Source organism: Scyliorhinus torazame, chromosome 13, assembly GCF_047496885.1.
Source record: "Scyliorhinus torazame isolate Kashiwa2021f chromosome 13, sScyTor2.1, whole genome shotgun sequence".
NCBI lineage: Eukaryota > Metazoa > Chordata > Chondrichthyes > Carcharhiniformes > Scyliorhinidae > Scyliorhinus > Scyliorhinus torazame.
Genome location: NC_092719.1, coordinates 15,922,850 through 15,949,372, shown reverse-complemented (window position 1 = coordinate 15,949,372; position 26,523 = coordinate 15,922,850). Strand labels below are relative to the sequence as shown.

Sequence of the window (26,523 nt, the reverse complement as noted above, 5' to 3'; positions counted from 1 at the left end):
TATGGATAATGCCATACAATGGCCCATAGGATGAGCCCACAAGGGCAACAGCATAGCACAGATACAAATACAAGGACAACAGCACAGATACAAATATAATGGTGGATTATTGGCATAATACATTCACCACAGAAACGTCAGCTCTTTTCTCGCCCTACAGATGCTGCCAGACCTGCTGAGATTTTCCAGCCTTTTCTCTTTCGTCATAGTCTCTACTTCCACTCCTCAACACCTCCCCCTCCCTTCCCACCCCATCCCCAAATCTCATGGTCAGCGAGTTCCAGGTCACTGCGTGAGAAAATAGTTCCTCACCCCCACCTCTCTGGCAGACAGAACTGTGACCGGCTCTTTTAAGTCGTTGGAGGGAGTTCCAGTGAGGGGCGACGAGCGAGGGTGCGTGTCCCTTTAAGGGGGAAGTTCTGCTTGGGATTTCCTCTGGGGCTGGTCTGTTTCAGCGGGACTGACGCTATTGTCATTTCAGTGCCTGCGGTCTGTGAGCATCAGTGAACCAGACATAAACGGTGGACCATTTACACACACGTAGCTAGAGGCAGGAGAGAGAGAAAGAGAGAAAAAACAAAAGCCGGATTGTTTAGAAAGCCAACCTGCAACGAAGCACCAAAAAAAAAGAAACCAAAGACCCAGGCGAAGATCTGAGTTGAATGAAACAAGTTGCAGTTACAAAGAGTTCACCAATCAAACCAACTCTATCACTGGGATCTGGGGAAGATGAAGCTGTTGTTCGTTGTCTGTTTCCTCGGTAAGTCTGACGCTTTATGTGTTTTTTGGCTGTTTGCTAGTTAACGTTCGGGGCCAGGGTGAGCTTTGAGGAATATCGTTCAGGTCTGAGTGCAGCAGAGTGGAAGGTCTTCAGTGTTCGCTGACTTTATTGCACTGGGGTTTACAACTTTGCCTGCGAGGTGGCCGGGCGGTTGTAACGACGCTCATCTTTCAGGGGCATTTACGATATATAGCGAACAGAGGAATTCCTCGTGGCTGGAGGTTCGAGCGAGAGAAGAAGGGGGGGGGGGGGGGGGGGGTGGATACTACCCAGTCTGTCTGTTCCCTGCTGCAAACCAGCCCTGAATTAAACATCCATGAATAATAGTTCAGGACCTTGCAAGGCACTCCTTCATACAATTGCAGTGGGTTACTTGCTGTGAGCATTCAAATGTGTGTTAATTTTCACTGAGTTATCTGGGTTCCCATTCCCCGCACTTACCCCAACCCCTCACCATGGTGCAGTGACCCCAGCCCTGGGGAGGGAGGAGGTTGCCCGGTTGCCAGCAGCCATGCCCAGGCCACCGGGTTGCCCGAGGTGGTGTTGAACAGGCAGTCAATACCAAGATCCTGGAACCCCCTTGCCTAACAGCACAGTGGGTGTGCCTACACCACGTGGGCTGCAGCGGTTCGAGAAGGTTGCTCGGTAGCACAGTGGTTAACACTGGTGCTTCACAGCTCCAGGGTCCCAGGTTGGATTCTCGGCTTGGGTCACTCTCTGTGTGGAATCTGCACGTTCTCCCCGTGTCTGCGTGAGTTTCCTCCGGGTGCTCCGGTTTCCTCCCACAGTCCAAAGACGTGCTTGTTAGGTGAATTAGCCATGATAAATTGCCTTTAGTGTCCACAAAAATGGTTAGGTGGGTTTACGGGGATAGAGTGGAGGTGTGAGCTTGAGTGGGGTCCTCTTTCCAAGGGCCGGTGCTGACTCGATGGGCCAAATGGCCTCCTCCTGCACTGTAAATTCTATGATTTTATGGAGGCGGCTCATCACCACCTTCACAAAGACAATTAGGGATGGGCAATGAATGCTGGCCTAGCCAGACACATCCCTGGGATGAATTTTAAAAACACCTCCCATAGAACCTCATTCGGCCTATTGAGTCTGAACCGACCCTCCGAAAGGGCACTAAGCCCAGGCCCACTCTCCTGCCCTATCCTGTAACCCCACACGTTGATCATGGCCAATCCACCTAACCTGCGCATCTTTGGACCCATACACGATCAATGCCACAATGCCCTGGAAGGACGGATGTTCCTACTCCGAATGCTCTGTCTCTAGGCAGCATTGTTTGGTTGCACGATTCACTTTTGTGAACTTCCAGCTTCACCACCAGGATTGCCAATTCTGAGCGGGCATATTCCTTGACCTTTTGTAGTGTGGACCCCCAGCTCCAATTGCCCCACCCGGTCAAACAGCCTGTACCCACCTCCGCCTCCATCTGCGATATGGTTTTCTAATGAGGTTGGGGCTCGTTTCTCAACCAAGTAAAAGGCTGAGAGGTGTCAGAGGTCTTTCAATTCCTGAGGAGTTTTGGCAGGAGTGACATAGAGTTTCCATGTGTGACGGAGACCAAAATTAGGGGCCATGAATATAAGATAGCCATCACTATTAAATTCAGTGGTCAATTCAGGGAAACCTATTTACCCAGAAAGTGGTTTGAATGTGGATCTTCCTGCCACATGGAGTAACTGAGACAAATAACACTGATACATTTAGGGGGAAGCTGGTTAGGTACAAGAGCAAGAAAAAGTCCAGCACGGTGGTGCAGTGGTTAGCACCGCTGACTACTGCGCTGAGGACCTGGGTTCAATCCCAGCCCCGGGTCACTGTCCGTGTGGAGTTTGCACATTCTCCCTGTGTTTGCGTGGGTTTCACCCCCACAACCCATCTTTGGGCAGGTTGGGTGGATTGGCCACGATAGATTGCTCCTTAATTAGAAAAAAAAAAATTGAGTACTCTAAATGTATTTAAAAAAGAGCAAGAAAGAGTTTGTGTGTGCTGTTGTGTGTGTGAGAGGTGCTGATAAATTAAGATCAAGGAGGCTTGTGTGGAGCAGAATCACAGGCAGGGATCAGTTGGGTTAAATAACCTGGTTCTGTGCAGTAAATTCTACATAACACACAAAATGTTCAACGGCAATGGAAAAATGCACTTAAAAAGAAAATGCCCTGTGATTTTCCACCTGTATTCCTGACAGCAATGTCCTGAAGATTAACCCTTCATTTCTTGGTGACGGCAGCACATCTGTGTAGCAAGTCAGTGTGGCATCAGTTTGAGCCAATAGTTTTGCACAGAAATTGCACTACCCAATGAGGAAGACTGGGCTGTTTGAACAAAAATAAAATCCTGGTTCGATTTTTGGATCTGCCAAGCTCAAAGAGCAGAAAGCGCAACACCAGGAGGTCATAGTTCTCACATCACTGTGACCCACTCTCTGCTCCCAAGTACTTGGCAATTTCAGAGTCAAGTGCCACAATGGTGCAAAGAACAGGGTCAGGCGATGTGTATGTATCATACACATTGCTCAAAATGCTAAATCTCGGAATAACTTCCCAACAGATGCCTCGTGGAAAGAAATTCCTTCGAACAGCTGAGCTCCTTTTGAGATGGAAGTAAGATAGTAAGCCCTGCACCTTTGCTCTTTAATTCTGAAGATTGTTGCATTGTGAAGGTGGTGATAATAATTTGGAGGCATCCATATCACTCAGCGCAACCAAAAAAATGAAAATCCTTCTTGTACCCGAGAGCCAACAGTGAACTTAAGACCTGTTGAAGTGACTGTGTGATTCCTCCAGTCAGGGCTAGAATTGTACACAGTCCATCAGGATAGATTCCCTCTCCTCCTCATGATCGGTGATGCATTTTGGAGATGGGTCCTGAGTTGCTCCCACCCACCCACGCCCCGAAAATGTTTTTCTTGAAAATTAAAAGTGCGCCCTTCGGGTTTATTTTGAAAGCATTCATTGTTTATATCGAGTGCCAGTGAGTTTGCAATATGCGTGACAAGTAAGTTCCTTTTTGAAACTCCTTTCTCTGTTGCTCTCGTGAGAGCATTCAGCAACTCAAAGCAAAATAAGATTGATGCCTTCATCAAAATAACAAAGTGTTTGACATGAATGTGTAATGGGCAGCACGGTAGCACAATGGTTAGCACTGTTGCTTCACAGCGCCCGGGTCGATTCCTGGCTTGGGTCACTGTCTGTGTGGAGTCTGCACGTTCTCCCCGTGTCTGAGTGGGTTTCCTCTGGGTGCTCCGGTCTCCTTCTACAAGTACCAAAAGACGTGCTGTTAGGTGAATTGGACATTTTGAATTCTCCCTCCATGTACCCGAACAGGTGCCGGAATGTGGCTACTAGGGGCTTTTCACAGTAACTTCATTGCAGTGTTAATGTGTGACAATTAAGATTATTCTTATTCTTAAACAGGTTTGGCACTATCATCAGAAGCCTCTGTGGTGTTACCAAGGCACTGATAACAATTTAAAACCACTATCTGCTCATGGTGAATTTGGGGAGCCAGAGTCAAGTTGTATCAATGGGTCTAAATACCCTAATATTAGAAAGCTTTTACGATTTAATATTGCTGTCCTTCTCCACGGTCTTGAACCACTTCGCTAAAATGGATTCCGACTATTGCAATTTTTGCACTTAAGAACATAGAACATACAGTGCAGGTGGAGGCCATTCGGCCCATCGAGTCTGCACCAACCCACTTAAGCCCTCACTCCCACCCTATCCCAATAACCCCTCCTAACCTTTTTTGGACACTAAGGGCAATTTAGCATGGCCAATCCACCTAACCTGCACATCTTTGGACTGTGGGAGGAAACCGGAGCACCCGGAGGAAACCCACGCAGACACTGGGAGAACGTGCAGACTCCACACCGACAGTGACCCAGCATGGAATCGAACCTGGGACCCTGGCGCTGTGAACCCACAGTGCTAGCCATGTGTGCTACCGTGCTGCATCTAATGATAAGCTGAGAAAGCTAACTCTCATCATAGCCCTCTCTATACCCTGCCTTTAATTCACTCTCAACATCTGCTGCATGGGGATTGATAGGAAATGTATAGTCTTTACACCTTACAGGATTGTGGGCTTTGCCAGCTTTCAAATGGCTGGGAACACTTTACTAAGAATTTACTGGCTGCAGTTGAGAGTGTCTTCAGTGATCTATAGCTGGAATGTGTCAGAAAGATACCACACTGAGGTCTGCCTACTATCAGCTCAGCTGCAGCCTTTGAACAAAATGTGGGTCATCCCAAGGAATGGTGAGTAATGGTGTGTGAGCAAGCAGCTCCATTTGGACTCTCGTGATCTTAAGGACTATCATCTCTTCATCTCTTGCATTCTTTAAAACATATACTGCTTTCTGCTCAGAATTAGATTGCAAACTGTAACAATGGGACGCAGGCAAACCCATTGCCTATAGATCCAAACTAAAGTAACCCGCAGAAGTTTAATTCCTTCAAGATTACGATTTTTGGATTTCACCAATTTGTTGATGATTATATGTCAAGCGGAATTAGTAAGTTGCGATCACGTACATTCCTCACGGGTGACTGAGTGATATTTCTGGCCCACAGTCTGCAGCAATAGCACCACATCCCTGGATTGAGATTCTTTGGGGCAGCTACCTTACTACACACACAGAAACCCACCCTAATCTTTCAGACGCTACAAACCAAATCGCCCAGATACCCATATAAAGGAAGGAGGAACTTGCATTTATGTAGTCCCTCTCAAAACCTCAGGGCATCATGAAGTGCTTTACAGCCAATTAATGACTTAATTTCAAAAAATGTTTGGATACAGTTGTGATATTTGAGCACAGCAAGATCCCAGAAACAGCTTTGAGACGAATAACCAGATCGCCTAATTTTGTTCATATTTTGGTGTCAGTTGAGGGTTGGTCAGGCCACCCCACTCTTCTTCACGTACTGTGTGAGACCTTCAGCATCGGCCGGACAGGGCGCACACAGCTACAGTATCACATCTTATCCAAAGGACACTACCTCAGAGCATGCAGCACTCCCTCAGTACTGCCCCAAAGTACAAGCCAAAATTATGCGCCCGGGCCTCTGGACCCACAGCTTTCCTGACTCAGAAACAAGGGCATTGGGCGGCACGGTGGCGCAGTGGTTACCACTGCTGCCTCACAACGCCAAGGACCCAGTTTTCATCCTGGCTCCAGGTCACTGTCCACGTGGAGTTTGCACATTCAACTCTTGCCTGCGTGTGTCTCACCCCCACAATCCAAAGATGTGCAGGGTTAATCCCTCTCATTGATGATCATGCTCCCTTTTCAGCGTTTCTGTTGAACATAATGAATTTATCCATATTTGACATGTTTGTGAAATCACAATTATCATTTGACATTTGTGCTTTGTGTAAGGCAAACAAAGAACAAAGAAAAGTACAGCACAGGAACAGGCCCTTCAGCCCTCCAAGCCTGCGTCGACCATGCTGCCCGTCTAAACTAAAATTGTCTACACTTCCGGGGACCGTGTCCTTCTTTTCCCATCCTATTCGTGTATCTGTCAAGATGCCCCTTAAACGCCACTATCGTCCCTGCTTCCACCACCTCCTCCGGCAGCGAGTTCCAGGCACCCACTACCCTCTGTGTCAAAACGGGCCTCGTACATCTCCTCTAAACCTTGCCCCTCGCACCTTAAACCTATGCCCCCTAGCAATTGACCCCTCTACCCTGGGAAAAAGTCTCTGACTATCCACCCTGTCAATGCCCCTCATAATTCTGTAGACCTCTATCAGTCGCCACTCAACCTCCGTCGTTCCAGTGAAAACAAACCAAGTTTAGGGCAGTTAAGGGCAACACAGAATTTCACTTAAGCAGGTAAGATACTATTTTTGCTTGGACATCCAGACTCGAAACGTCAGCTCCCTTCTCTCTCCACAGATGCTTGGGGGGGGGGGGGGGGGGGGGGTGAACAGCCAGCTGTCGTGGTGCACATAGGCACCAACGATATAGGTAAAAAACAGGACGAGGTCCTACAAGCTGAATTTAGGGAGCTAGGAGCTCAAAAGTAGTAATCTCAGGATTGCTACCAGTGCCACGAGCTAGTCAGAGTAGGAATGTCAGGATAGAGAGGATGAATGCGTGGCTCGAGAGATGGTGCAAGAGGGAGGGATTCAAATTCCTGGGACATTGGGACCGGTCTGGGAGAGGTGGGACCAGTACAAACCGGACGGTCTGCACCTGGGCAGGACTGGAACAGATGTCCTAGCGGGGGGGGGGGGGGTTTGCTAGAGCTGTTGGGGAGAGTTTAAACTAATGTGGCAGGGGGATGGGAACCGATGCAGGAAGTTGGAAGGTAGTAAAACAGGGACAGAAATAAAAGGCAGGAAGGGGGAAAGTGTAAGGCAGAGAAGCCATAGTCAAAAATCAAAAAGGGCGACAGTACAAGGTACAGTGACTGAGGGGAGCTCAGTGAATAGGACCAGGAATACTAAAAGGAATAAAACGGGAAGTGAAAACATTAATGGTAAGCGACGCGGCAGGTTGTTACATCAAGATAAGGGTTCAACGACAAGGAAAATTAGGAGAAAGGTTAAGAGGAAATATAACTTAGGAGAGGTTACTGATCGAGGTGTTAAGATTCAGAACAGAGGTAAAAAAAAGCCAACATAAGTGTACTTTACCTAAATGCTTGTAGTATTCGGAATAAGGTAAATGAGTTGATGGCGCAAATCATCGTGAATGACTATGATTTAGTGGCCATTACTGAAACATGGGTAAAGGATGGTCACGACTGGGAGTTAAATATCCGAGTGTATCAAACTTTTCGGAAGGACAGAGTGGATGGTAAGGGAGGTGGTGTAGCTCTGTTATTTAAGGATGACATCCGGGCCACAGTAAGGGATGACATCGGTGCTATGGAGGATAAGGTTGAATCCATTTGGGTGGAAATCAGGAATAGTAAGGCGAAAAAGTCACTGATAGGAGTAATCTATAGGCCACCAAATAGTAACATTATGGTGGGACAGGCAATAAACAAAGAAATAACAGATGCATGTAGAAATGGTACAGCAGTTATCATGGGGGATTTTAATCTACATGTTGATTGGTTTAACCAGGTCGGTCAAGGCAGTCTTGAGGAGCAGTTTATAGAATGTATCCGCGATAGTTTCCTCGAACAGTATGTAATGGAACCTACAAGGGAACAAGTGGTCCTAGATCTGGTCCTGTCTAATGAGACAGGATTGATTCAGGATCACATAGTTAGGGATCCTCTCGGAAGGAGCGATCACAATATGGTGGAATTTAAAATACAGATGGAGGGTGAGAAGATAAAATCAAGCACTAGTGTTTTGTGTGTAAACAAAGGAGATTACAATGGGATGAGAGAAGAACTAGCTAAGGTAGACTGGGAGCAAAGACTTTATGGTGAAACAGTTGAGGAACAGTGGAGAACCTTCCAAGGGAAAATCAACCGTGGATATCTAAGGAAATAAGGGAGAGTAGCAAATTGAAGTGAAAAACATACAAAGTAGCAAAAATCAGTGGGAGACGAGAGGACTGGGAAATCTTTAGGGGGCAACAGGAAGCTACTAAAAAAGCTATAAAGAAGAGTAAGATAGATTATGAGAGTAAACATGCTCAGAATATAAAAACAGATAGTAAAAGTTTCTACAAATACATAAAACAAAAAAGAGTGGCTAAGGTAAATATTGGTCCTTTAGAGGATGAGAGGGGAGATTTAATAATGGGAGATGAGGAAATGGTTAAGGAACTGAACAGGTTTTTTGGGTCGGTCTTCACAGTGGAAGACACAAATAACATGCCAGTGACTGATGGAAATGAGGCTATGACAGGTGAGGACCTTGAGAGGATTGTTATCACCAAGAAGGTAGTGATGGGCAAGCTAATGGGGCTAAAGGTAGACAAGTCTCCTGGACCTGATGGAATGCATCACAGAGTGCTAAAAGAGATGGCTAGGGAAATTGCAAATGCACTAGTGATAATTTACCAAAATTCACTAGACTCTGGGGTGGTCCCGGCGGATTGGAAGTGAGCAAACGTGACACCACTGTTTAAAAAGGAGGTAAGCAGAAAGCGGGTAATTATAGGCCAGTGAGCTTAACTTCGGTAGTAGGGAAGATGCTGGAATCTATCATCAAGGAAGAAATAGCGAGGCATCTGGATGGAAATTGTCCCATTGGGCGGACACAGCATGGGTTCATAAAGGGCAGGGCATGCCTAACTAATTTAGTGGAATATTTTGAGGACATTAACAGTGCGGTAGATAACGGGGAGCCAATGGGTGTGGTATATCTGGATTTCCAGAGAGCTTTTCACAAGGTGCCACACAAAAGGTTGCTGCATAAGATAAAGATGCATGGCATTAAAGGGAAAGTAGTAGCATGGATAGTGGATTGGTTAATTAATAGAAAGCAAAGAGTGGGGATTAATGGGTGTTTCTCTGGTTGCCAATCAGTAGCTAGTGGTGTCCCTCAGGGATCAGTGTTGGGCCCACAACTGGTCACAATTTACATAGATGATTTGGAGTTGGGGACCAAGGGCAATGTGTCCAAGTTTGCAGACGACACTAAGATAAAAGTGGTAAAGCAAAAAGTGCAGCGAATACTGGAAGTCTGCAGAGGGATTTGGATAGGCTAAGTGAATGGGCTAGGGTCTGGCAGATGGAATACAATGTTGACAAATGTGAGGTTATCCATTTTGGTAGGAATAACAGCAAAAGGGATTATTATTTAAAAGATAAAATATTAAAACATGCTGCTGTGCAGAGAGACATGAGTGTGCTAGTGCATGAGTCACAAAAAGTTGGTCTACAGGTGCAACAGGTGATTAAGAAGGCAAATGGAATTTTGTCCTTCATTGCTAGGAGTTGGAGTTTAAGACTAGGGAGGTTCTGCTGCAATTGTATAAGGTGTTAGTGAGGCCACACCTGGAGTATTGTGTTCAGTTTTGGTCTCCTTAACTTGAGAAAGGGCGTACTGGCCCTGGAGGGTGTGCAGAGGAGATTCACTAGGTTAATCCCAGAGCTGAAGGGGTTGGATTACGAGGAGAGGTTGAGTAGACTGGGACTGTACTCGTTGGAATTTAGAAGGATGAGGGGGTGATCTTACAGAAACATATAAGATTATGAAGGGAATAGACAGGATAGATGCGGGCTGGTTGTTTCCACTGGCGGATGAAAGCAGAACTAGTGGGCATAGCCTCAAAATAAGGGGAAGTAGATTTAGGACTGAGTTTAGGAGAACATTCTTCACCCAAAGGGTTGTGAATCTATGGAATTCCTTGCCCAATGAAGCAGTAGAGGCTCCTTCATTAAATGTTTTAAAGATAAAGATAGATAGTTTTTTGAAGAATAAAGGGATTAAGGGTTATGGTGTTCGGGCCGGAAAGTGGAGCTGAGTCCACAAAAGATCAGCCGTGATCTCATTGAATGGTGGAGCAGGCTCGAGGAGCCAGATGGCCTACTCCTGCTCCTAGTTCTTATGTTCTTATATGCTGTCAGACCTGCTGAGGTTGCCCAGTATTTTCTGTTTTTGTTTCACATCCCAACACCTGCAGTAATTTGCTTTTATTAGGCCATTATTATGACTGCTTTGACTTTGTGTCTTTCTTTGCTTGAACCTTGGCTGTGTGTCAGAGCTCCCTTGTGTCTACATTTTGTGGGTTCGAGCTGCACGCCAATGTGTTGACCACATCATCCAGATTGATATGTCAATGCTGTGTTGGAAGTGTTGGAGTTGACCCATTGGATGTTATTATTACTGCTCTTCTTCCAAATAACGGTGTACGGTTTTCTACATCGACCAGAGAAGGCAGACGGAGCCTCGGTTTAGCGTCCCATCCAAAGGCCTGCACCTCTGACAGTGCAACCTCAGTGCTGCGCTGGGATGTCAGCCTAGATTTTGTGTTCAGGTCTCTGGACTGGGACTTTGGCCTGGAACCTTCTATCTCAGAGAGTACGTCCTCGGAGGAGTTGGTACAGGGTCGATAATTGATCAATCCTTTTTTTTTTCTTCTTTTTTATAAATTTAGAGTACATAATTCATTATTTCCAATTAAGGGGCAATTTAGAGTGGCCAATCCACCTAGCCTGCACATCTTTTGGGTTGTGGGGGTGAAACCCACGTAAACAGGGGGAGAATGTGCAAACTCCACACGGACGGTGACCCAGAGCCGGGATCGAACCTGGGACCTCGGCGCCCTGAGGCTGCAGGGCTAACCCACTGTGCCACCGCACAGCCCTTTGATCAATCCTTTTTGATCGTTCAGCTTTCCTTACCAAATGCCCTGCCCTTTCTGCTTAGGCCACCCACATCTTTCTTCAATTAGATGCCACACATAGTTAATAGCGATCTCAAAAGAGGACTGAGTCGTTGGTATGAAAGTATGTCACCAAGCAACAACACAAGCCTCGAGCCTGAAGCGTGAGTTAGTTCTCAGAGAATTGAATAATCCTGCTGCAACTCAAATACCTAAATTTAGACTTTCCTGCCCTTTCATTTTAATCTCATCTTTTCAGCCTTGGTGATGTCCTTCATGTTGGCCTTATGTCAAGTTCTCTCAATTTGAAAATAAGGCAATCAGAAGAGTACACGATATTCAAGGTGAGGGGTAGCCTGGCAACACCTCTTGAGGTTCGGACCTTGATGGCCAATGGCTGAAGCTCCATCTATCTTTCTGGATTGTTTGATGTGGTCTGGCCTTGTAACAGATACCAGATATGTTCGTACATCCCAGCTGTGAACTATATTTGCCCCGCCTTTGGAAACAATTGTATGCGAGTTCACCGCTTTATTTATGGTCAATTTTAACAATGCTCCATGCTGCATTAGTATTGTTCTGCTGGATATTCAGTCAACACTCTGGTTGAACAAAGGGACCTAAATCCCAGCAGTGTAACATGTGATGTACCTGTGTGTATGGGGAAAAGCATTAATTACGCCGGGAGTCATGTGGTAAAAATGCCCAACTGAACTCTCGGAGGCAATCCCAGCTCTGTCAGCCCAGGAAGCCATGACCGGCTTTTACAGCAGCTAATTGCCTCAAACTGTGTCTTCCAACTCCATGTGGGAGTCCAAACATGTGGCAGGTTGGGTGGATTGGCCGTGTTAAAATTGCCCCTTTAGTGTCCAGGAACGTGCAGATTAGTCGGGCTTACAAGGTGAGGGTGGGGGGGGGGGGGGGGAGTGGGCCCAGGGTGTTTTTTTCAGAGGGTGGGTGCAGACTCGATGGGCCGAATGACCTCCTTCTGCACTGCAGAGAATCTATGGTTCTATGGACGTCACACCTCCCAGAACCTCTGGCCAATCAGATGCCCTGCAGCTCCCCAGCCCCAGCAGTGTACTGGGAGCAGTGGCCATTGCTGGGGCTGCAGCAAACCTGGAGCAGGAGTCCAGACTGGAAGGTAAGTGGGGGTGGCCTCACCTGCGACCAGTCAGACAGGCACCAGCGAGGGAGGTGCACCTGAACAATAGGGAAACCTCCGCAGCCGCCATGCCCGGTTCCCGATCGCTGAGACCACATGTCTCCTGTACGTTCAGGAACTCAGCCCATCGGGGGCGGAGCACCAGGGGGTGGGGGGGGCTTCCGATGAAGTGCTGCCATTCTAACGGCATGTGGCGTATGACGCCATTTTGGAGGGGGCAGAGAATAGAAAACCGGCGGAGCCCCCGATTTGGGGGCTTCGCCGATTACGATATCGCCGTCGGGCAACAGAGAATCCCGCCCCATGTTCAGTGCGTCAACCAGGGCACTTAGCATCTGGAGCAGGATTTTACCTCCGGGGACAGGAAATAGCTGTCAGGACTCTATCCAGGTCCCAAACCCATTCCCTCGGAGGGCAATAGCCGCTCAGTGTGATCTTTCCCAATGCAGCCAATGAATGACCATCGGGCAGGTTCAGCGCACAATTATGGGCAGCATGAACAATCACAAAGCTGGTGCGCCAATCAGAGGCCTTCCACCTTGAAAGTAGCAGCAGGCTGCAATAGAAGGGAAGTAAGGGAGAGGGTGCTTCAAAATGGAAATGCCCCATCTCCACCTTCCTTAAACCCAGCCTCAACCCCCCCCCCCACCCCCCGCCACCCTAACCCCAGTGAGAATAAACAGCCCAGTCATCGTGTACCAATTATTAAAGACTATTGAAGTGAACAAAAGGCAAATACGCACAAACAGGACTACTTGAACTCTCAGATAATTACAACATATGAATTGCTAAACACATACACAGTTTATGTAGAACGCACCCCTCATTCCAAAATATACCTACAATACCTGAACTCCATAAGACTTCCTGAGTTCCCCAAACAACATCCAAATCAAATAACCAGCTTACCACATAAGACAGGGATAATACTCAAGTCTGGGAAACATCTTCTCCTGGTCCAGCAAAGATATTTAAAACTGCTGGTACGAAGGTTTTCTGCACTGCCTTGTCTCTGAGACTTAGAGGCTTGTTTGATGGAAACGTGACCTCGAGGTGGTTAGCTGGAAAACCAGCTTGTCTACTTCTGAGGCTGATAGGTGTCAACTGCCTGCCTTGCTTCTGATCATCCGACCAATTGTACCTTTGTTCCTCTTTGATTATGCCTTCTGTGTATTCAGCTGTCTGCCCCTATCAACTTTCTTAACTATCCATTAATCATTGATATTCACAAATGTGTCCTCATAAGCCATTCACATTTGATTCTTATCTAAATTGCCCTCTAAACTTACTACTGGAGAGCGAGACATCTCACTGGGGCCTTTTGAATATTGGCTACTGCTGTCTCTAGACAGATTTCTACCTGTTGCTGGGCATGTTGCATCCTATTAAGTTTTGTTCACTTTCTTTTAGTGCTGTTGGTAATCAAATTCATGACACACCCTTAGTGCATAGAGCATTGAGGCGTGAGGTGCTGTGGTAGCGTCCCTACCACTGACTCTGAGTTGCTTGATGGCCATCGGAGGTGTTTGCATAATTTGGCCAAGCAGGTTGATTATCAGCCTGTAAGTCCTTCCAATGTGCCCAATAGCAGGTGGTAAAGAGTGGTCAGCCACACTGCAGGAGATAATGGCAAACCACTACAGGACTTTGCCAAGCACAATCATGGAGCAATCCAATTGAAATTCATGGTTGCCAATGCCCTCTGAGGGCATGGTACCTGGAGGAGGAAGAGTGCATATAGCCCCATGTGTGCCAAAACAGCTTCACTACCTCAAAGCATCAGGAAGCGCTTTAATGCCAATGGGGAATCTAGTGGGGACACTGTTGTAACGTATGAATCATAGCAGCCAACTTTCACACAGCAGACTTTCAGCCAGCAGCTACAGAACGACCAGGAAATCAGTTTCACTGATGTCAACCGAGCGATAAATATTGGTCAGGACACCAAGTTGAACTCCCTGTTCTTCAGAACAATGCTCTGGGATCCTTCACAGTAATATGAAAAGGCAAATGCTTCATGTTAAACTTCTAAATTCCTGGGAATCCAACCTGTTTGTTTAATCTCTCCTGGTAGCTTCACCCTTAGAGGCCAGCTATCAAATCTGTTGAAGCTACACAAGGTCACTATTTCCTTCCTGAGGTATGGTCCAGAGTGTTACGTTGCTCGGGCGGATGCACGTTCCAACCTGGAGGCGTGTGAACTTGTGCAAGAAGGCGGTGGGCACTCATCCCGATGTCATTGTGCACTCAAACAATATTTTGGATGGCACAACCAAGTTGGCAATTTGGCCCATTAAGGCACCAGTTGAAAGCAGTTTTACCGCCTGCTTTTATGTTTGGCTGGCGATCCAATTGGCCAGGCGGCCTTTCCGTTTCAGCTTCAACGTCGATCAAGGGTGGGATGAAATGTCCGAGCTGAAATAAAATTTGGAAAGTTGACTTGAGCTGAGGTTTGTGTTTGATTGTGCTGCCTGGGCACTCATTGCATAGTCGTCGCTATCTTTGTTTTCAGAGGCCTGTCGCTCCCTGAGGCCGCTCCGCAGTAGCTATTCCCCTGAGGGAGCGCATTAGCAGCACCAGCCCCGCACCCTCCCTTTTCCCCACACCCGCCTTCCCTGGCAGCGTTCGGCCTTTCTCAGCATGCGTTTCACGTCGGCTGCCCATTAACCGGGGCTGGGAATGCAATTTGTGCCCAATTCCAGGCCCTTCGAGTGTGCGTGTCCGACAGGCGAAGGATTCAGGCCATGGTGACCAGGTCCACTCCCAATATTCCAGGTGTGATCTAACCTGGCTGAGGCTAGATATAAAGGCAGCATTCCATTAGCCTTTATGATTATTTTCTGTACATTGTCAATTTTAATGATCTATGCACCTGGACCATCAATATCTCTTTTGTAATTTTACACTTCCACCTATATTGTTTATAATCCCATCTATCTTTGTGTCATTGGCAAATTTGTTTGAGATTTACTATGTCCAATAGCAGAGACATTTGCCTCTCCTACCCCGCCCCCAGAAATGTGGGTGACTCTTGGCTGCCCTCCGAAATGGCCCTAGCAAGTTCTCTCTGAGTTCAAGTCTCAATCCAAGGCCCGAATTTTATGCAACCTCCCCAGCCCCCAGCAGGTTCTGGGATGCGGGGAGGACAGTGAAATTGCAGGGACGGGTTCCCGCCTGGCCAACCTCACAACATGGGGTTCGATTCCCCCATTTCCAGCTGCGGGGGTTTCAGGACCTGCCTCCTTACCCTACCCATGATGGAGCCCGGGCACCGTTTACACTGGGGTGGGCAGGGCCGCAGACAGAAAGCCCGCCCTTGCCCCAATTGTGGCCCTTAATGGCCATTTCCCAACCTGCCTCAATGTTTATGCTGGCAACATGAGGAAAGCTCTGGATGGAGGGGGGGGAATACCCAGAAATGAAGCAAGGTCAATCTCGGAGGGAACCTGGGGGATGGAAGGGGAGGGGTCTTCACATGGAGCTCCCTCTTGACTGCGGGCACCATCCCCTTAAGACCCAGTGACCTCTGGACCTCCCTCCATCCTGGGCTATCACCGAGACCCCAATCAACCCCCTCCTTCCCCCCTCGCTCCCGCCCTGGGCTCCCTGACACTTACCTGGGCCTCCGGTTCCCATGACCTAGTCTCATGGAAATCCAATTTGATTGGCTGGTAGCTCTCCAAGATGGGACCTCCTCCCAAGCGAGGGGCTGAAGTCCAATTAATGCTTTTTTGAAAGTAAATCGGCAGCAGGACTGTCAGAGTCAGCGAGGATGTGTCCCGGGCCAACGCCATCTGAAAACTTCAGGCCCAGGACTTGATGTCCAAATAATGTGACCAAACCAGTCGAGTATCAACTTGTAAATCCTTGCAAAATAGGCCATTGGGAAAGTTTCCTGGTCAGCCAAGTGATAGAAAGAAAATTGGAGCCTCTACCATCACTATCCATAGCTTTGGACATCAACATACATGTAAAAGTGGATGTTGCCACAGTAACTCGGACCCCTTGCTGGATGGCTCAGTTAACTGGAAAGCTGGTGTGGATCAGATTGGTGCCAATAGCATGGGGTTCGCTGGGGTGGATACAGGGTCTGCCTCCTTACCCTACCCATTGTGGAGCTCCTGGCACTGTGGGTCGGGCCTGCCTTTGGGCAGACGGCTCAATAATATCAAGGCAGCATTTGACCGAGTATACCATCAAGGAGCCCTAGCTAAACTGAGTCAATGGGAATGAAGGGGAAATCTCTCGGCTGGTTAGAGTCATACCTGGCACAAAGGAAAATGATTGTGGTGGTTGGAGGTCAATCATCTCAGTACTGGGACATCACTGCAGGAGTTCCTCAGGGTCATGTCCTAGCCCCAACCATCTTCAGCTGCTTCATCAATGACCTCCCTTCATTATAAGGTTAGAAGCGGGGATGTTTGCAGATGACTGCACAATGTTCAGCACCATTCCCCACTCCTCAGATAATGAAGCAGTCCATGTCCAAATGCAGCAAGACCTGGACACATCCAGGCTTGGGCTGACAAGTGGCAAGTTACATTCTTGCCACACAAGTGCCAGGCAATGACCATTTCCTACAAGAGAGGATCTAACCATTACCCCTTGACATTCAATGACATTACCATCGCTGAATCCCCCACAATCAACATCCTGGGGGTTGCCATTGATCAGAAACAGAAGTTGACTAGCCATATTAATACTGTGGCTACCAGGCAGGTCAAAGACTAGGAATTCTACGGTGGGTAACTCATCTCCTGACCCCCCTAAGCCTGTCCACCATCTACATGGCACAAGTCAGGAGTGTAATGGAATGCTCTATATTTGCCTGGATGAGTGCAGCCCCAACAACACTCCAGAAACTCAACACCATCCAAGACAAAGCAGCCCGCTTGATTGCTCCCCCTTACACAAACATTCAAACTTTCCACCACTGACGAACAGTGGCAGCCGTGTGTACCATCTACAAGATGCACTGCAGTAACTCACCAAGGTTCCTTAGGCAGCACCTTCCAAACCCCTGGCCACTGCTATCTAGGAGGACAAGAGCAGCAGATACCTGGGAACCCCACCACCTGGAGGTTCCCCTCCAAGTCCCTCACCACCCTGACTTGGAACTATATCGTCGTTCCTTCACGGTCACTGGGGCAACATCCTGAAACTCCCACCCTAACAGCACATTGGGTGTACCTACACCTCAAGGACTGCAGCGGTTCAAGAAGGCAACTCACCATCACTTTCTAAAGGGCAACTAGGGTCGGGCAATAAATGCCGAACGAACTAACCAGCATTCCGTAAATGATTTTTAAAAAACATTTTAAAACACCTCCCGCTCTTTTAAGATGACTACCAGTTGCCAATTTCTGACAGGTTTTTACTTCATCACTAAAATGAAATATATAAACATACCCTCCTACAAATAATGCATCCCCAGTCAGCCCTTATTCTCCAGATACCACATGTTCTTAATATCCTGAATCACTGGAAGGTTAACAGTCAGCAACATTTGCATTTATATAACCACGTTTAAAGTAATAGGGTCTCCCAAGGTATTTCAGAGGAGCGTTATCACAAAAAGTTGCCACCAAGCCACATAAGGAGACATTGGGTCAGGTGACCAGAAAGCTTGGTCAAAAAGGTACATTTAAAGGAGGAGAGAGAGAGGGGGAGAGGTTTCAGTCGGGAAATCTAGTGTTTGGGGTTGAGTCAGCTGAAACCATTGTGGAACACAGAAAATTGAGATAGACGAGAGGCCAGAATGAGAGGAGCTCAGCCAGCTTGGAGGATTGCGAGGCCGAACAGGTGACAGAGATAGGGAAGGAGGGGTTGAAACTACGGAGGGGTTTGGACACCAGTCTGGGTTCATTGCCGTAACACACGTGGGGCGGGTCACTGCATAGCTACAGGAGACGGGCAACATGTACGATTTGCACTCAGGTGGCCTCTGCCTGTGGAACATGCTGCTCGCAGGTACTGGCACTGTGCCTGGGCTGGGCAGCACGTCACATTTCAAATTAAAGCAAACAGTAACAGTCAACATTGGCTGTCAGCCCTTGAATAATTGCTCTCTTTGTGGAATTCAGAGAATTAAGTCTCCTTAAATAGTTTTGATATTTTCAGTTGACGTGTTTATTGTTTTAATAATTCTAGCAATTTGTTTTCCTTGAATCTGACAACTTACAAAGCAGGGCAACAACGATTAAATTAAAAAGGGAGACAGAACAGAAGGTTCCAGATATTTTATATTAATTTATTTCAGGGAGGTGCCTGGAACGGGGTTATCGCAAGTGGAAACTTGGGGCAGCACGGTAGCCTTGTGGATAGCACAATTGCTTCACAGCTCCAGGGTCCCAGGTTCGATTCCGGCTTGGGGCACTGTCTGTATTGTTATGATTGCTGGAGATTCCCTGGAGAGTAAACCATTTTTTTTGGGGGGGGGTGGTATTTAGTCCTAGCTAATCATGGGATGCAGATGATGTAATTAATGGAACGAGTGAATTTCTGTAGTTTTTCCAATTTGGGATAGGATTTTAAATTGAGCAGCAGTTTTACCAAATGTTGCTATGTTGAGCAGATCTGTTCTTGAAAGGAACTCTCACCTTGGGCGAGATTCTCCGACCCCCCCCTCCGGGTCGGAGAATCGCCGGGGGCTGGCGTGAATCCCGCCCCCGCCGGTTGCCGAATTCTCCGGCACCGGAGATTCGGCGGGGGCGGGAATAGCGCCGCGCCGGTTGGCGGCCCCCCGCGATTCTCCGGCCCGGATGGGCTGAAGTCCCGCTGCTAGGATGCCTGTCCCGCCGGCATGGATTAAACCACCTCTCTTATCGGCGGGACAAGGTGGCGCAGGCGAGCTCCGGGGTCCTGGGGGGGGGCGCGGGGCGATCAGGCCCTGGGGGGTGCCCCCAGGGTGGTCTGGCCTGCGATCGGGGCCCGCCGATCCACGGGCGGGCCTGTGCCGTGGGGGCACTCTTTTCGTTCCACCTTCGCCACGGTCTCCACCGCGCATGCGCAGGGATGCCGTGAGCGGCCGCTAACGCTCCTGCGCATGCGACGCCCGGCAATGTCATTTCCGCGCCAGTCTTTTCCGCCAGCTGGCGGGGCGGAAATTAGTCCGGCATGGGCCTAGCTCCTCAAGGTTGGGGCTCGGCCCCCCAAGATGCGGAGGATTCCGTACCTTTGGGGCGGCGCGATGCCCAACTGATTTGTGCCGTTTTTGGCGCCTGTCGACGGACATCGCGCCGATACCGGAGAATCTTGCCCCAAATGTCTACACAGCTAAGCAAATAATCTGTTTTTAACTTTATTTATAAGTGGTATTTGAACTTTATTGGGTTGCTATTACAATCCCGGACCAGTCTCCAACAAAGTTGCCTTTCAAAACCAAGTTGCTAAAGACAGAAACCCCAATATTTTATTTAATTTGATTATGAGAAAAGGATACTTTGCTCCAGGAGTGACTCCATGCACAAATAGAATATGGTATATTAAAACAAACTTCCTTATTAGAGTCTTAAAACTCACTTTAACATATTAGCTTACAATTACCAGTTAAACAATGCTTCACTATAAAATGAAACATATCTCCTAACTGCTACATTTTCATCTCCAAACATGCAAAGATATCTCCGGTCAAAATCCACTTTTAAATACAGTTAGCAGACCCAGGAATTCTTGCTTTATAGAAATGTCTTGGATAAACTGCTATGAGAGAAAGAGATTCTTCAGGAACCGGCTTGCAGATCCTTGTCTGTGACAGACTATTGTTTAACCTGACAACCTTTTGCAGAAACTGTTCTGTTCACAGTGAAACCTTTAACTCACTGTTTTCAGAAGCTGCTAATCTGTTCACAGAGAGATCTTTTTTAAAAATAAATTTAGAGTACCCAATTCTTTTTTTCCAATTAAGGGGCAATTTAATGAGGCCAATTCAGCTGCGCTGCACATGTTTTAGGGTTGTGGGGGTGAGACCCATGCAGGCACGGGGAGAATGTGCAAATTCCATACAGCCAAGTGACCCGAGACTGGGATCGAACCCGGGTCCTCAGCGCCGTGAGGTAGCAGTGCTAACCACTGTGCGGTCCTGTTCACAGACAGATCTAAACGAAACTCAAATCTTGACTTCTTCGGCCCTGGTTCTTCCCATTAACCAGATCATCTCTGCCCCACTAACTGGGGCATCTGACCATCTGACTAAGACTAAACACTTTGGGCGGGATTCTCTGTCTCGCCAGCCGACCAATGGGGTTTTTCATTTTGGGCAGCCGTATGCCGTCACAAAATCCCCGGGCTGACGGCGCAACGGAGAATCCAGCCCAAATTACTAATGATCTATTCCGCAGGGATTCTTCTTTCTATAAACAAAATTCCATTAGCCATATTCAGATAAACAATATACATGTTTGGAATGAATAATGATCTTACTTTTACGATATTTTAATTGCACATCTGTAGCCCCAAAGTCTAGCTGCCTTTCAAACCAAGATTTTTTAAACACATCACCGCAGCTGTCAGATACACACCCTAACCCAGGCTTTTAACCATTACTGCACCAGCTACACAAATGTGATGTATATCTGAAATTCCTGCATTCATCACATTGTTTAATTGGAGTTAGTAGCAGGTGTAGATAGTAAGTTCAAGTTTTTCCTTTTGTTCAAGAACTGTTCAACTGATAATTGTAAAGCTATTTTCTTTGATGTTAATATGGTTAATTCTGTGTTTAAATTAAAGTTTGTTTCAACATAAAAAGATAACTATTGGTCAGAGTCACCACTCCTGAGGGTGAAGTGTCCTCAGTTTTACAAATTCAATAAAACTGCTTGAGGTCCTCGGCCAGTATTCTAATAAGTGTCGGCGTCTGGTCCGGTGTCCTCACAATCGCACCTCAGGATGTACATATTGGCCTTTGGAAAGATAGCAACATCGATTTACCAGATTGAGTCCTCGGCAGAATCTTACGGAGGTGTTGGGGATCTTGCCGGTTGGCCGAAGAGCTGCTGAGACCCCTTTGTCACCTTGTTCTTGGTAGACTCATGACAGGCCTTTCCCCAGGATCAAGGACCCCGACGGGTGAAAGTCCTTTTCGTCGAGGGCTTCTGCCGGTAAGACAAAAGAGCCACTGCATAGATTTACAGTGACTGGGATCGATAAGCACTGTGTTGAACCCGTTGTAACATGGTTCCCATTCTGTCGTGTTTGTGAATGCACTGGAACCGCAACAAGGATGATTTAAGAGGTTGTTGTCAGGACTGGAGAGTGTTAATTATGAGAAAAGATTAAACAGGTTAGAGTGGCATTTATTGGAGCAGAGGAATCGAGAGGATACCTAAATGGAGTGTATAAAATTCTGAGAGGTCTGATGGAGTGGATAGGTGGATCCTACACCCCTTGGTTCAGGGGTCCATGACCAGGGGGCATAGATATATTTATTTTTTAAATAATCTTTATTGTCACAAGTAGGCTTACATTAACACTGCAATGACGTTACCGTGAAAAGCCCCTAGTCGCCACATTCCGGCACCTGTTCGGGTACACCGAGGGAAAATTCAGAATGTCCAAATTACCTAACAGCACATCTTTCAGGACTTGGGGGAGGAAACCGGAGCACCCGGAGGAAACCTATGCAGACACAGTGAGAACGTGCAGACTCCGCACAGACAGTGGCCCAAGCCGGGAATTGAACCTGGGACCCTGGTGCTGTTCAATTCACAGTGTATTCAATCTCTCCTCGTAGCTAATACTCTCCATACCAGGCAACATCCTTGTAAACCTTTTCTGTACTCTCTGCAAAGCCTCCACGTCCTTCTGGTAGTGTGGGGACCAGAATTGGACACAGTATTCCAAATGTGGCCGAACCAACGTTCGATATAACTGTAACATGATTTGCGAACTTTTATACTCGATGCCCCGTCCGATGAAGGCAAGCATGCCTTATGCTTTCTTTACTACCATTTCCACCTGTGCTGCCACTTGTAAGGATCTGTGGACCTGTACATCCTGATCTCTGTGTGTGTCTATGCTCCTGATGGTTCTGCCATTTATTTTATAGCTCCCACCCGAATTGGATCTACCAAAATGCATCACCTCACATTTGTCCGGGTTAAATTCCATCTGCCATTTCTCCGCCCAATTTTGCAGCCTATCTATATCCTGCTGTATTCTCTGGCAATCTACATCACTATCCGCAACTCCCGCAATTTTAGTAGCATCCGCAAACTTGCTCATCAGGCCAGCTACATTTTCTTCCAAGTCATTTATATATATTACAAACAGCAGAGGTCCCAGTACTGATCCCTGCGGAACACCAGTAGTTACAGACCTCCATTCGGAAAAACTGGTAATTGTCTTCCTTATAGAGTCAGTCAGTCATTCAGCATCCCTGCGGGCGAGAACATTCAGTACGCACCGGCTACAGGCCTTCTGGAGAAGCACTTTAGATCTTATCAAACTGGGCCTTCAAGGTTCAGCTTCAGGCCTATACCTTCCTTTGACAGTTTATTTCACATCAAACCCTGCTTCCAGCACATGGCTTGACACCAGGTCTTGGCAGCCTCCAGAGAATGGCGCTCAGATGTTCTGGAGAGAGAGTTAGGCCTTCTGAAGAAGATTCATGAGATCTTTTTTGGAGAGAGTTAGTTAGAGCTCTCCATTCAGGCTGGCAGAATCAAAAGTGAAACCGAACTGGAACCTCGTGAGACTGAAAACATTCCAGTGGAATCGGCTCCAATCACCGCCTGTTACTGGGCAGAGCACAGCCTTTGGGGCCAATTCATTGGCCATAAGCAAAATCAATAAAACCGAGTCATCATTGACGTCAGCAAGTCGGCAATCAGCAGTCTAAAACAGCATAGGCTTCTGGAATATTCTGTTTGAATTAAAGGCACATGCCCATAAATCGTACATGGATCAAAAATGTAAGGGCAAAAATGAGAAAAAGAGGGAATAAAGGAATAGATAGGAAGGACCCCTACACCAGTGAGAGGTGAAGGAACAGTACCACTGGGTACCGCTGAAGTTGTTTCGGAATTTCTTCCATTTTCCTGGAAACAGTGGTGGTAATCTACTGTTGGGAATCCAGCAAGGTAGCATGGGAGCTCCTCAACCAATAAACGTGGTTGCAAAGTTCCCCAGATATAGGGAAATCAGTGATAGGTTTATTTGCTTCTGATTATTATTAATAATAATAATCGCTTATTGTCACAAGTAGGCTTCAATGAAGTTACTGTGAAAAGCCCCTAGTGTAAATACTGTGTTCAAACTGTGCGTATATATGCACACATATACACATACACATACATACACAGACATAGATGCACATGCGCGCACACACACAGCCACACAACAACACATACTACCCAATCCAGAACACAGGTGAGGATAAGAAAAGGCAAATGGACTATTGGAGACCCTTACTTTCCAAATAGTCATGCATAATCTATTGTGCTCTCCCTCTCTCGAGAATGTTTAATTGCTTGGGGAAGGTGGAGCAAAATAGTTGACCAAAACACAGAAAATGTCACTGAATGGATGAGCTGCGACTTGGCTGTGGCACTCTTGCCACAAGGCTCTGGGTTCAAGTCCTGCTCCAGGACTTGAGTTGAGCATAAAAATCAAAGGCTGATACGCCAGTGCAGTGCCGACGTGCCACCGTTCGGAAGGAATGTTAAACCGAGACGGCATCTGCTCGGGTGGATGGATGTAAACAATCCTATCGCTACATTGAAGAAGAGCAGGCGAGTTCTCCGTGGTGTCCTTGGCAATATTTATCCCTCAATCAACAACACCAAAACAGATATCTGGCCATTGTCATGCTGGTGTTTGCCAGAGCTGTGCATGAATGATCTTCCATGGTTCCTACATCACAACATGTCCTACGTTACTTCAAAAAGTGCTTTGTGGCAGTCAAGTGCTTGGAGAGGTCCAGGTGGTCGCGAAAAGCGGCAGCGAAATGCAACTGTTTATTTCTTTAGGATTCCTAATTTCTCACAAGGAATATCAAAGGAAACACTCCAGGGCATCAATCCAACATTGGGCGATGTTAAGGATATTTACGTGTGGTTGAGCCAAGAAATATTGCCTTGACAGGAATCGAGATCTAAAATAAAAACAATGGAATAGATTTACATTTCGACCACCTTGGCACTAACACGGTGTGTCAGCCGCCCTTTGTGGAACCCGTCAGTTTGTCATTCCATTAAGTGATGAAAATCAGGGAGATTCTATAAAGAGCAGATAATTTTGCACTGCCCAGGTGGTGGATACAATCATCGACCTCAATTAGTTTACTATTAACAGCATTTCCTTTATTTAAAGAAAATGCTTGGATTTATCTAACGTGTTCCCAACCTCAGAAGACCCCGACCCACTATACAATCAATTAAGTACTTCTAAAATGTCGGCAATGTTATAATCACAGTAGCTAAATAACTTGAGATTACAGGGTCGGTACAGATCAGCCAACCCTCCTGGAACATCTCTCGGAAGAACCAGTAGAATCACATCACCACATGCAATTATTCCCTGAACAATCTGTTTTTTTCTATATTCGTTGATGAGATGTGGGCGTCGCTGGCTAGAACAGTATTTATTTATTTTTAAATTTTTTTAAATTTAGTGTACCCAATTATTTTTTTCCCAATTGAGGGGCAATTTAGCGTGGCCAATCCACCTACCCTGCACATCTTTGGGTTGCGGGGGCGAAACCCACGCAGATACGGGGAGAATGTGCAAGCTTCACACAGACATTACCCAGGGCCAGGATTCAAACCCAGGTCCTCAGCGCCCTGAGCAGCAATGCTAACCACTGTGTCACCGTGCTGCTCTTAGAACAGTATTTATTACCCATCCCGAATTTCCCTTGGGAATGTGGGTGGTGAGCAGCCTTCTTGAGCCGCTGCAGTCCATGTGGCGTAGGCACGCCCACTGTGCTGTTAGGGAGGGAGTTCCAGGGTTTTGACCCAGTGACAGTGAGGGGACAGCGATATATTTCCAAGTCAGGGTGGTGAGCGACTTGGAGTGGAACTTGCAGGTGGTGATTGCTCCAAGTGTCTGCTGCCCTCCAACCTGGTTTTGGAGGTGCTGCCAAAGGATCTTTGGTGAGTTGCTTCAGTGTATCTCGCAGTTGGTGCACACGGCTGCCACTGTGCGACGGTGGTGGAGGGTGTGAGAGTTTATTGTGGTGGATGGGGATCCAATCAAGCGGGGCTGCTTTGTGTTGGTGTCGAGCTTCTTGAGTGTTGGAGCTGCACTCATTCAAGCAAATGGAGAATATTCTATTACACTCCTGCTTGTACCTTGTAGATTGTGGCCAGCCTTTGGGGGATCAGGAGGTGAGTTCATCCCAGTAGAATTCCCAGCTTCTGACCTGCATTGTTATGGAACAATTACTGGCATAAAAGAGTGCAACAGACAATTTGATACGGTTCTGGAGAGAGAGAGCGAGAGAGAGGGAGAGAGCAGATTGAAGGTTCTGAAAAGACGGATTAATTGGGACGAGATATATTTGCACGTTAGCATGGTGGTTAGCACAATTGCTTCACAGCTCCAGGGTCCCAGGTTCGATTCCCGGCTTGGGTCACTGTCTGCGTGAAGTCTGCACGTTCTCCCCGTGTGTGCGTGCGTTTCCTCCGGGTGCTCCGGTTTCCTCCCACAGTCCAAAGGTGTGCAGGTTAGGTGGGTTGGCCAAGCTAAATTGCCCTTAGTGTCCAAAATTGCCCTGAGTGTTGGGTGGGGTTACTGGGTTATGGGGATAGGGTGGAGGTGCGGGCTTAGGTAGGGTGGTCTTTCAAAGAACCGGTGCAGACTCGATGGGCTGAATGACTCCTTCTGTACTGTAAATTCTATGATTCTAATAAGGGATCATCCTTGGAGGTCTGACTGGACAAAACAGTAGCTCAAAATGATTCAGTCTTGTAAAAGCAGTAAGATGGTTTGCTGAGCTCGATAATCAAATGCCCTTTCTAGGTTATGCTCTCATTCTTCTAAACTCCAGAGGATAAAGGCCCAGTCTATTTAATTGTTCCTTATGGACAAAGCCCTATCGTGAACTGCAACATCCTTCAAAGTGACTTGATTGGACATTCCTAGTTCTGGAATGTGACAAAATGAAGCCATGGATCATTTCTTAAATCACAGAATTCTTTGAGTATCTGTACAAATGAATGATTGCATTCTCCCTAACATCTAAGGGCATTGTTAAAATAAGCGAGAAACTAATTTCACACCGATATATTTGCCCCTAATCTCACACAAGGGACTATAATGCTTACATTGCCAGCAGAGAGATGGTCATTCAGATCTACTGGAAAACGAGGGCTGAAT

At 47.1% G+C, this 26,523-nt stretch overlaps 1 protein-coding gene across 1 annotated transcript in view; it reads left to right on the top strand.

Moving 5' to 3' along the window:
- Nucleotides 1-426: 426 nt before the first annotated feature.
- Nucleotides 427-26,523, top strand: part of podxl (podocalyxin-like) — a 160,966-nt gene continuing 134,869 nt past the window's right edge. Inside the window, exon 1 of the mRNA XM_072470917.1 lies at nucleotides 427-760. Within this exon, the coding sequence (XP_072327018.1) occupies nucleotides 730-760 (31 nt within the window). The 5' untranslated portion in view covers nucleotides 427-729. The remainder of the gene's footprint in view (nucleotides 761-26,523) is intronic.